We start from the raw sequence: 12,934 nt of genomic DNA on the forward strand, positions 1-12,934 counted from the left end.
TGCGTCTTTAGTGGGTTTTCGAGTTCGGTGAGAAAAGGATGAGAGCAGAAAGGAGGTCTTCTTCAGTCCAGGAGCATTCTGCTTTCTGCCAGTTCAAACACGGTCTCGATAATTTAAAACTCCCCTAGTTGGCCAGCAGGGTAGTCACGTGACTGGTATAACCACTTCTGGCTTTGTCTACAAATACTGTCTGTCAATATGCAAAAGTGTCTTTCCAGCCAGGGGCTTGGCAACTCCTTGGAACAGGCCTTCTCTTCTTCCCAGCAACAATTTGTAATTTCGCCAAATGGACATTAAATTTATGTGCCTCATCCTTGGCAGGTGGGGACCTGCATGACAGTATCCTTTAACATCCTTAAATCAATACTATCAAGCCTCATCCTCTTTCTCCTTCTCTAGATGGGAGCAGAAAGTTGCATAGGGACATTGCTAGATTAAGTGACTGGGGAGAAACTATGGCAGATGGAGTTACCTGCTGGGAAATGTAAGATAAACCACTTTGAACCCAAGAAAGATAGAGTATTTTCGAAATAGTGAGAAGCACAGAACTGTAGCAAGAGCAGAGGGATTTAGGGGTCTAAGTACAGAAATCACCAGAAATTAGTGAACAGGTACAAAAAATAATGAAAAAGGCTAATTGAATGTTGGTTATATAAAGCTCTGGTTATACTCCATTTAGAGGAGTGCATTTAGTTCTGTGCACCACTCCTCAGGAAGGATGTATTGGCCTTGGAGTGAATGACGTGACGATTCAGCAGTATCAGTAGTGGGCTAAAAGGGATAAATTATGAGTACAGGTTGCATACAATAGTCTTGAGTATAGAAGATTAACGGGTAATCCAACTGAAATGTTTAAGATAATTAAAGGACTTGGTAGTTTTTCTCAACTAACCTATTTCTTCTGGTGGTGAGTCCAGAACAAGGGGGCATAATATTAAAATCAGAGCTAAACCACTCATTCAGGGGTGATGGCATGATGCACTTCTTCAACCAAAGGGTAGAGGAAATTTGGAACTCTATCCCCAAAAAGCTGCAAATGAAAATTTCAAAACCGAGATTATTAGATACAAAAGCAAAATATTGCAGATAATGGAAATCTGAAATGAAAACAGAAAATACTTGGAATAATAAGCAGGTCTAGCAGCATCTGTGGAGAAAAAAAAAGAGTTAATGTTTCAGGTCAATGACTTGTTGATATTCTGATGAAATGTCAACAACCTGAAACTTTAACTCTGTTTCTCTCTCCACAGATGCTGCCAGATCTGCTGAGTATTTGCAGCATTTTCTGAGATTTATAGATGTTTGTTAGGCAAGGAGATTAGGGATACTGAATCAAGGCTGGTAAATGAGGTTAAGATACAGATCAGCTGTGATCTAACTAAATGGAGGAATAGGTTCGATGGGCTGAAAGGCCTACTCCTGCTCCCACTTTTAACCCCACTCTAGAGACTTGAGCACATAATCTCAGCAAACATTTCAGTACAGTACTGAGGGAGAACTGTACTGTTGGAGGTGCTGACTTTTGGATGAGGCGATAAACTGAGGCTCCGTCTGCCTCAAGTTGATGTAAAAGATCCCATTGCCCGATTTGAAGCAGGGAAGTCCTCCAGATCTTCCAGCTAATATTTATCCTTCAATTACCATCACTAAAATCAAATATCTGGTTATTTATCTCACTGCTGTTTGTGCGACTTAACTGTGTGCAAATTGGCTGTTGGATTTCTCTACATTATAACAGTGCCTACATTCAAAAAGTACTTAATTGACTGAAAATTACTTTAGGTCATGAAAGGCCTAAAACAAATACAATTGCTTTTTTCTTTCAGCGCACAATATTCAACTATATGCCTAGATAAGATTGGTAAGGATCTAACTCCTCTTCTGCTCCCCCTCTTCCAGCTACTCTGAAGAACATTAAAGTACTTTGTCAAGTAACAATTATACAAATATCTCACCTCAGTCATCAACCATTGTTTCTGTCTCATACCGATATCCAGGAGTTTAGTCTCATCCAGGATTTCATCCAGTGTTAGTGGATGGGTATCTCCACGCTGGTGACGAGTCTATACAAAAAATGTAAAATTTAAGCTCGATACAATTGCATCGAAGTTACAACATGGAAACAGGCCATTCGGCCGAGCAGGTCAGTGTCAGCATTTACTCTCCATATGAGAAAACAGTCCTGATCACATCCAGCTTTCCTGTTCCAATATCCCTTAATCCACCTATCCAAACTAAGCTTGTGTGTTGCCATACTTTCTGCCTCAACCACTAATCCTGGAAGTGAACTCCAGAGCCTCACAACTATGTGTAAAGAAGTACCCTCTTGCCCTCTGTTCTAAATCACTTGCATTTAATCTTGCATCTATGACCCCTCATTCTAAACCCCTCAACTACTCAAATCTCAGTCTACTTGTAAGGTCCCCGCCATCATTGATGCCAGTCTTGAGCCACTTTGATTCATTCCATGTGACATCAAGAAACAACTGAGTGTTCTGGAGACAGGAAAGTCCATGGAGCCCTGACAATATCTGTTGTAGTGCTGAAGAGCTGAGCGCCACAACTAGCCACTGTGCCAGTGTAGCTGCAACACTAACATCTACCCTAGAATGTAGCAAATTGCCCATGCCAATTCGATTTCAATTCACTCCACGTGATATCAAGAAATGGCTGAAGGCACTGGATACTGCAAAGGCTATGGACCCTGTACTGAAAACCTGTGTTTTAGAACTAGCCGCGCACCTAGCCAAGCTGTTCCAGTATAGCTACAACACTGGCATCAACCTGGCAATGTGGAAAATTGCCCAGATATGTCCTGTGCACAAAAAGCAGGACAAATCCAACCAGGCCAAATACCCTATCAGTCTATTCTCGATCATCAGTAAAATGATGGAAGGGGTTGTTGACAGTGCTATCAAGCAGCACTTGCTCAGCAATACCTGCTCACTGATGCTCAGTTTGGGTTCTGCCATTCAGCTCCTGACCTCACTACAGGCTTGGTCCAAACTTGGACAAAAGAGATGAACTCCAGTGTTGGAGTGAGAGTGACTGCCCATCAAGGCAGCATTTGGCAGAGTATGGCATCAAGGAGCCCTAGCAAAACTGAAGTCAATGGAAATGAGGGGGGAAAAACTCTCCACTGGTTGGAGTCATACTTAGCACAAAGGAAGATGGCTGTGGTTGTTGGAGGTCAATTATGTCAGTCCCAGGACATCACTGCAGGAGTTCCTCGGGGTAGTGCCCTAGGCTCAACCATCTTTAGCCACTTCATCAATGACCTTCCCTCCATCAAATGTGGAGATGTTTGCTGATGATTGCACAACATTCAGAACCATTTGTGACTCCTCAAATACTGAAGAAGCCCATGTCCAGATTCAGCAAAAACTGGACAGCATCCTGGATGGGCTGATAAGTGGCAACTAACATTCATGCCACACAAGTGCCAGGCAATGGCCATCTCAAACAAGAGAGAATCTAACCATCTTCCTACAACGTTCAACGGCACTACCATCATTGAATCCCCCACTATCAACACCTGGGGGTTACCATTGACCAGAAACTGTCTTGGACCAGCACATAACAAGAACAGGTCAGAGGCTGGAAATTCTGCAGCGAGTAACTCACCTCCTGACTCCCCAATGCCTGTCCAGCATCTAGAAGATGCAAGTCAGGAGTGTGATGGAACCCTCTCCACATGCCTGGATGGGTGCAGCTCCAACAACAAGCAAGAAACTCAACACCATCCAGGACAATGCAGCCCATTTGATTGGCAACCCATCCACCACCCTCAACATTCACTCTTTCCACCACCGATGCACAGTGGCAACAGTGTGTACCATCTACAAGATGCACTGCAGCAACTCACCAAGGTTCCTTCAACAGCATCTTCCAAACCCATGACCTCTACCACCTAGAAGGACAAGCGCAGCAGATGAATGGGAACACCACCACCTGAAAGTTCCCCTCCAAGCCACATACCATCCTGACTTGGAATTATATCGCCGTTCCTACACTGTCACTGGGTCAAAATCCTGGAACGACCTTCCTAACAGAACTGTGGGTGTACCTACAACCAAAGGACTGCAGCGGTTCAAGAGGGCAATTCACCACCACCTTCTCAAGTGGCGCAGTGGTTAGCACTGCAGCCTCACAGCTCCAGGGACCCGGGTTCGATTCTGGGTACTGCCTGTGTGGAGTTTGCAAGTTCTCCCTGTGTCTGCGTGGGTTTTCTCCGGGTGCTCCGGTTTCCTCCCACAAGCCAAAAGACTTGCAGGTTGGTAGGTAAATTGGCCATTATAAATTGTCACTAGTATAGGTAGGTGGTAGGGAAATATAGGGACAGGTGGGGGTGTTTGGTAGGAATATGGGATTAGTGTAGGATTAGTATAAATGGGTGGTTGATGGTCGGCACAGACTCGGTGGGCCGAAGGGCCTGTTTCAGTGCTGTATCTCTAATCTAAAAAATCTAATCTAATTAGGGATGGGCAATATATGCTGTCCTAGCCAGCAACGCCCACATCCCCCGACAGGGTAAAAAAAAAAGTCATGTCCACAAAAAGAACAAATGCAAGCAGGCCAATTACTGCCTACCAGCCTACTCTAAATCATCAGCAAAGCAATGGAAGGAGGTGCTATGAGGTGCTGTTTACATAGCAATAACCCAGTGCAGATTTGCTGAGACAAATGACCTCCTGCTGTTCTATACTATTCTATGATTCTATCCTGTTCATCAACACTCAGTTTCGGTTCCGTCAGGACCACCTGGCTGCAGACTGCATTACCACCTTGATCCAAATTTGGTCAACAGAGCTGAATTCCAGAGGTGAACAAAGAGAGATTATACTTGACATCAAGATAGCTTTCGACCAAATATGGCACAAATGAGTCCCAGTCAAACTGAAGTCAATGAGGCTTGGGGAAAACTCTGCTGCATCTGGAATCATAGCTGACGCAAAGAGAGTTGGCTGCAGTTATTGGAGACCAATCATCTAAGCCCCAAGACATCAGTACAGGAGTTCCTCAGAGCAGCATCCCAAGTCCAACTATCTTCAGATCTTCATCAATGGCCTTCCTTCCATCAAAGAGAACAGAAATGGTGAATTCACTGATGATTGCATAGGGTTTAGCTCTATTCGCAATTCCTCAAATAATGAAGTGTCCTTGCATGAATGCAGAAAGACCTGGTCAACGTGCAACTTGGGGCAATAAATGGCAAATAACATTCACGTCACGCAAGTACCAGGCAATGAACATCTGCAATAAGACAGAGCCTAACCATTTCTCAGAGACTCAATGCCATCACTACTGCTGATGCCCCCAAAATTGACATCCTTGGCATGGGGAGGGGAGGCAGGGGGTGGGGTCACCACTGACGAGAAACTGGCAAGCCATAGATCAGAAGCTGTGTACTCTGTGGTGAGTAGCTCCCTTCCTGACTCCCGAAATCCTTTCTTTCTTCTTTTTTTCTTTTGGGCCTCCTTATCTCGAGAGACAATGGATACGCGCCTGGAGGTGGTCAGTGGTTTGTGAAGCAGCGCCTGGAGTGGCTATAAAGGCCAATTCTAGAGTGACAGTCTCTTCCACAGGTGCTGCATTTGTTTGTCGGGGCTGTTGCACAGTTGGCTCTCCCCTTGCGCCTCTGTCTTTTTTCCTGCCAACTACTAAGTCTCTTCGACTCACCACATTTTAGCCCTGTCTTTATGGATGCCCACCAGCTCTGGCGAACGCTGGCAACTGACTCCCATGACTTGTGATCAATGTCACAGGATTTCATGTCGCGTTTGCAGACGTCTTTAAAGCAGAGACGTTGACGGCCGGTGGGTCTGATACCAGTGGCGAGCTCGCTGTACAATGTGTCTTTGGGGATCCTGCCATCTTCCATGCGGCTCACATGGCCAAGCCATCTCAAGCGCCGCTGACTCAGTAGTGTGTACAAGCTGGGGATGTTGGCTGCCTCGAGGACTTCTGTGTTGGAGATACAGTCCTGCCACCTGATGCCAAGGATACTCCGGAGGCAGCGAAGATGGAATGAATTGAGACGTCGCTCTTGGCTGGCATACGTTGTCCAGGCCTCGCTGCCATAGAGCAAGGTACTGAGGACACAGGCCTGATACACTCGGACTTTTGTGTTCCGTGTCAGTGCACCATTTTCCCACACTCTCTTGGCCAGTCTGGACATAGTGGAAGCCTTACCCATGCGCTTGTTGATTTCTGCATCTAGAGACAGGTTACTGGTGATAGTTGAGCCTAGGTAGGTGAACTCTTGAACCACTTCCAGAGCGTGGTCGCTAATATTGATGGATGGAGCATTTCTGACGTCCTGCCCCATGATGTTCGTTTTCTTGAGGCTGATGTGGAGTAGAAATCCTTTCTACTACCTACAAAGCGCAGGTTAGAGGGTGATGAATATTCTCCACTTGCCTGGCGCTGGCACAGTGGCGCAGTGGGTAGCACTGCAGCCTCACAGCTCCAGGGACCCGGGTTCGATTCTGGGTACTGCCTGTGTGGAGTTTGCAAGTTCTCCCTGTGTCTGCGTGGGTTTTCTCCGGGTGCTCCGGTTTCCTCCCACAAGCCAAAAGACTTGCAGGTTGATAGGTAAATTGGCCATTATAAATTGTCACGAGTATAGGTAGGTGGTAGGGAACTATAGGGACAGGTGGGGATGTTTGGTAGGAATATGGGATTAGTGTAGGGATTAGTATAAATGGGTGGTTGATGGTCGGCACAGACTCGGTGGGCCGAAGGGCCTGTTTCAGTGCTGTATCTCTAATCTAAAATCAATCTAAAATCGGAGGAACATGGGAGTAGGAATAGGCCATTCATCCAGTTGAGCCTACTCCGCCATTCAATAAAATCATGGCTGATCATCTACCTCAATGCCACTTGCCCACATCATCCCCCTACCCCTTGATACCATTCAGGATACACAGTCCACATGATCAGGACCTCCACCCCCCCAGCTTAAACATGCACTCTCTCAATCACTGGCATATCGCGGCTGCAGTGTATACTATCTACACAATGCACTGCAGCAAGCCACCAAGGCTTCTTCGCCAGCATCTCCCAAATCTGCGATCTTCACCACCTAGGTCAATGGGAACAGGTGCATGAGAATACCGCCAAGTTCCCATCCAAATTACAAACAATCATGACTTGGAACATATATCACCGTTTCTTCAACATCGCTGGGTCAAAATCCCGGAACTCTCTATCGAACGTCACTGTGGGAGTACCCTCATCACATGGACTGTGAAAGTTCAAGAAGGTGGCCCACCACCACTTGCTCAAAGACAGCCAGGTGTCAGCGTTAACTCAGTTGTAGCACTCTCACCACTGAGTCAGAAGGTTGTGGGTTCAAGTTTCACTCAAGAGACTTGAGCATAAAATCTAGACTGAAATTCCAATGTCAACTGACAGAACAAACACTTCTATCATACTTCTCTACTCTGCATTGTTCAAATAAAAAAGGATTTTTTTTTTGGTCTTCATATTTGTATTTCACTATGTTAGAAAGGATCCAAATGAACCTGCGTTGTAGCCTCTTGGCAATGAGGTCAATCTTTGCATCTGAAGTTTCTTTCTTCTGCCAAATAAAACCACCTTGTTTATTGTGGATCTTTTAAATCACCAGTGAGGAGAAAAGGATGGCTATAATGGTCAGAAACAAATGAACACTGTAGTCTAACTGCCACTTTTCTATTTCAGCTATTGTACTCAAGCCTACCTGGAACTTGCATAAATTACTTAAAACTTCTTTTTCTAGGGATTATGTTACCGTCACTGCAGTGCATAACGCACACTCTCAAATATATCTAAACTCAAGGGATGTTACAGGTAATACCAGATGTCAAACTGGCAATATTACATCATACTCAGATACATGTGATCGCAATCTGCTTGTGGTAATAGATAGAACCAACAGATGAAGATTTATAACATGATGATCCAGAAGTTATGGCCCATGTTGGGACCAATAAATAATACACAGAAGAACAGGGAAGAAGTCCTCAGGAAATACCAGGAGCTAGGAAATAAATTAAAAATGCAGGTCATAAATTACCTGGGCCACGTGCTAACTGGCATCGGTCGGGATAGACAGATCAGTAAGGTGAAGGCATGACTGAAATAGAGTGGTGTGGGAAGGAGGAATTCCAGTTCATAGCACGAGCACCATTACTGGGACAAGAAGGAGCTGTATTGACAGGAGCTCCACCTGAAATGGAATGGGAGCAAAGCTCTAGCGGAAAGAGTAAAATAAGATGGCTGTAAATAAGACTTTAATAAGATGGGGCAGGGATCTGGTAAAAGAAACAGCAGCATGGAAGTAAAAGAAACAGGAGGTAGAGAATAGATAACGTTACAGAACATAGGTATAAAATAACTGCTAAGAATGAAGCAATTAATAAAAGCTAATTAACTTGCCTGTACAGCACTGTACAAAGCTCGGGTGATGTGGTAGCATAGTGGTAATATCACTAGATTAGTAATCCAAAGCCTCAGGCTTTTTTGGGAACATGGGTTTGAATCCCACTACAACAGATAGTGGAATTTGAATTCAATTGATAAAGAATGAAAAAAGGTGAACGAAAAGAAAAGTCTAGTAGTGATCATGAAACCATTGTCGATTGTTGTAAAAACCCATCTGGTTTACTAATGTTCTTTAGGCAAAAAGATCTGCCGTCCTTGCCTGGTCTGGCCTACAAGTAACTCCAGACACACAGCAATATGGTTGACTCTTAAATGCCCACTGAAATGGCCTAGCAAGCCACTCAGTTGTATCAAACTGCTACAAAATGTAAGAAAAGGAATGAAACCGGATGGACCACCCAGCATCGACCTAGGCATTGGAAACGACAAAGGCAAACCTAGCCCTGTTGACCCTGCAAAGTCCTCCTAACGAACACCTGGGGGCTTGTGCCAAAGTTGGGAGAGCTGTTCCAGACTAGTCAAGCAACAGCCTGACCTAGTCATACTCACGGAATCATACCTTGCAGACAATGTCCCAGACCCCACCATCACCATCCATGGGTATTGTCCTGTCCCACCAGCAGGATAGACCCAGCAGAGGTGGCAGCACAGTGGAATATAGTCAGGAAGGAGTTGCCTGGGGCTTCTCAACACTGACTCCAGACCCCATGAACTCTCATGGCATCAGGTCAAACATGGGCAAGAAAACCTCCTGCTGATTACCACCTAAGGCACCCCACTCCTCGGCTGATCAATCAGTGCTTCTTCCATTTGGTGTTGAACATGGAGAAGGTAGCAAGGGCATAAAATGTACTCTGTCTGGGGGACTTCAATGTCCTTCACCAAGAGTGGCTCGGTAGCACCACGACTCACCGAGCTGGCCAATGCCTGAAGGACATAGCTGCGGGACTGAGTCTGTGACAGGTGGTGAGGGAATCAAGAAGAGGAAAAAACATACTTGACCTCGTCCTCAGCAATCTGCCTGTTGCAGATGCATCTGTCCATGACAGTATTCATAGGAATGACCACCGCACAGTCCTTGTGGAGATGAAGTTCTGTCGTCACACTGAGGATACCCATCATCGTGTTTTGTGGCACTACCACTGTGCGAAATGGGACAGGTATGGAATACATCCAATAACTCAAAACTGGCCATCCATGAGGTGCTGTGGACCATCAGTAGCAGCAGAATTGTATTCAACCACAATCTGTAACCTCATGACTCAGTATGTCCCACACTCTACCATTACCACAAAGCAGGGAGACCAACCCTGGTTCAATGAAGAGTGCAGCAGGGCATGCCAGGAGTACCACCAGGCATACCTAAAAATGAGGTGTCAGCCTGGTGAAGCTACAACACAGGACTACTTGCATGCCAACAGCAGAAGCAGCATCCAACAGATGGGGCTAAGCGATCCAACAACCAATGGATCAGATCTGAGCTCTGCAGTTCTGCCACATCCAGTCGTGAATTGTGCTGAACAATTAAACAACTGACAGGAGGATGAGGCTCCACAAATATCCCCATCCTCAACGATGGGGGAGCCCAGTAATCAGTGCAAAAGACAAGGCTGAAGGATGTGCATCCATCTTCAGCCAGAAATGCCGATTGGTGATCCATCTCGGCCTCCTCCTGAGGTCCCCAGCATCACAGATGCCAGTTTTCAGCCAAGCAGATTCACTCTATGTGATATCAAGTAATGGCTGAAGGCACTGGATACTGAAAAGATTACAGCCCCCGACAGCATTCTGGCAATAGTACTGAAGACTTGTGCTCCAGAACTAGCCGCATCCCTAGCCAAGCTGTTCCAGTACAGCTACAACACCGGCATCTACTCAGCAATGTGGAAAATTGTCCAGGTATGTCCTGGGCACAAAAAGGAGGACAAATCCAACTCAGCCAATTACCACCCCATCAGTCTACTCCCGATCATCAGCAAGTGATGGAAGGGGTTGCCGACAGTGCTATCAAGCAGCACTTGCTCAGCAATAACCTGCTCACTGACGTTCAGTTTGGGTTCTGCCAGGGCCACTCAGCTCCTGACCTCATTACAGCCTTGGTCCAAACATGGACAAAAGAGCTCAACTCCAGAGGTGAGGCGAGAGTGATTGCCCTTGTCATCAAGCAACATTTGACCAAATATGGCATCAAGGGGCCCTAGCAAAACTGGAGTCAATGGGAGTCAGGGGGAAAACTCTTCGGTGGATGGAGTCATATCTAGCACAAAGGAAGATGGTTGTGATTGTTGGAGATCAATTATCTCAGTCCCAGGTCATCACTGCAGGAGTTCCTCAGGGTAGTGTCCTAGGCCCAACCATCTTCAGCTGCTAACATCCAGGATTGGGATGATAAGTGGCAAGTAACATTCAGGCAACACAAGTGCCGGGCAATGACCATCTCCCAACGACATTCAATGGCATTATCATCGCTGAATTCCACCACTATCAACATCCTGGGGGTTACCATTGACCAGAAACTGAACTGGACCAGCCACATAAATGCCGTGGCTACAAAAGCAGATCAGAGGCTGAGAATTCTGCAGTGAGTAACTCACTTCCTGACTCCCCAATGCCTGTCCACCATCTACAAGGCACAAGTCAGGAGTGTGATGGAACACTCTCCACTTGCCTGGATGGGTGCAGCTCCAACAACATGCAAGAAGGTCCATACCATCCAGGATAAAGTAGTCCACTTGGTTGGCACCCTATCCACCACCTTCAGCATTCACTCCCTCCACCACCAACTCACAGTGGCAGCAGTGTGTACCATCCACAAGATGTTCTGGAACAACCTACCAAGGCTGCTTCGACAGCACCTTCCAAACCCGTGACCTCTACCACCTAGAAGGACAAGGACAGCAGATGCAGGGGAACACCACCATTTTCAAGTTCCCCTCTAAGCCACACACCATCCTGACTTGGAACTATGTTGCCGTTCCTTGACTGTCGCTGGGTTAAAATCCTGGAACTCCCTTCCTAACAGCACTGTTGGTATACCAACACCCCAAGGACTGCAGAAGTTCAAGAAGGCAGCTCACCACCAACTTCTTAAGGGCAATTAGAGATGGGCAACAAATGCAGGCCTAGCCAGCGACGCCCACATCCCCTGAACAAATTTTAAAAACCCAAACCAAATTGCGGTATTGGAGGCAATAATTCTTTGAGAGAAGCCAGATGTTGTAACGATAACAGAAACACGGCTACAAAAAGAACAGGACTGGCTGTTAAATATTGCAGGATATAGGGTTTTTTTTATAGAAAGGATAAGGAAGGAAGGAGGAGGATGCGGGGTAGTTGTAGAAATTACAGGTGAAACAATGCCAGTAGAAACAATTAGCATGAATCAACATTAAGATAACAGCAGAATCCATTTGAATTGAGATAAAGATAAGAGACCTGTCAAACTAAGAGGTATACTACAAACCACCCAAAATGGAAAAGAAATGGAGGGAGAAATATATAGGCAAATATATGAAATGAATAAAAAACATAGAATTATAACCATGGAAAACTTCATTTGTCCTAAATGAACTGGCAAGAGGAGGTTGGGAAAGGAGAAAAGGGAAAGGAATTTTTGCAGCATGTGCTCTAGTCCTTTCTTAACCAGTATACAAACATACATATGAATTAGGACCACTCGACTGCTCGAACCTGCTCTGCCGTTCAATAAGATCTTGGTTGATCTGACTGTAACCTTGACTCCACATTGCCACCCACCCCCGATAACCTTTCACCCCCTTGCTTAGCAAGAATCTTATCGACCTCTGCCTTAAAAATATTTAAAGACTCTACATCCACTGGCTTTTGAAGAAGAGAGTTCCAAAGACTCTCAACCCTCAAAGAAAAAAAATTCTCCTCATCTCCGTCTTAAATGGGCGACCCCTTATTCTTAAATAGTGACCCCTAGTTCTCGATTCTCCCTATTAGGGGAAACATTTTTTCCACATCCATCCTGTCAAGACCCCTCAGGATCATACATGTTTCAATCAAGTCGCCTCTTACTCTTCTAAACTCCAGCGGACACAAGCCTAGCGTGTCCAACCTTTCCTCATAAGACAACTCGCCCATTCCAGATATTAGTCTAGTAAACCTTCTTTGTATCTATCAAGCCCAACAAAAGAAGAATTTAGTAAAAGGAAATTAATCAAACCAGTTAACAGAAGTAAGTATAGTTGATTATCTAGGCAATAGTGCTCACAATATAATGAAGTTTAAGATTGAGACATAGGTAAGGCAAAGACCAAGTATTAGATTAGTAAAACAGCTAATTATGATGAGTTGAGGATGCAACTATGGAAGGTAAACTGGAAAAAATATTGACAAAGTAGAACAGCATTGGGAAATATTTTTAAAAAGGTGATTAATAGAGTTCAGGAGAAACATATTCCTTTAAGAAAAAAGAACAAACTTGGATACAAAACTTTGGTGGAAGTTGTTTATAGACCTCCAGCAAACAGGGATGAAGTAG

General features: G+C 45.2%; 1 protein-coding gene across 3 annotated transcripts in view; it reads right to left on the reverse strand.

The window, feature by feature from the left end:
- Window positions 1-12,934, reverse strand: part of gtf2e2 (general transcription factor IIE, polypeptide 2, beta) — a 152,614-nt gene that overhangs the window by 49,772 nt on the left and 89,908 nt on the right. For all 3 annotated transcript variants that reach the window (XM_068041759.1, XM_068041740.1, XM_068041749.1), the window contains exon 4: window positions 1,956-2,063. In XM_068041759.1, the coding sequence (XP_067897860.1) occupies window positions 1,956-2,063 (108 nt within the window). The remainder of the gene's footprint in view (window positions 1-1,955; window positions 2,064-12,934) is intronic.

The sequence above is a fragment of the Heterodontus francisci genome, chromosome 1 (assembly GCF_036365525.1).
Source record: "Heterodontus francisci isolate sHetFra1 chromosome 1, sHetFra1.hap1, whole genome shotgun sequence".
Taxonomy (NCBI): Eukaryota; Metazoa; Chordata; class Chondrichthyes; order Heterodontiformes; family Heterodontidae; genus Heterodontus; species Heterodontus francisci.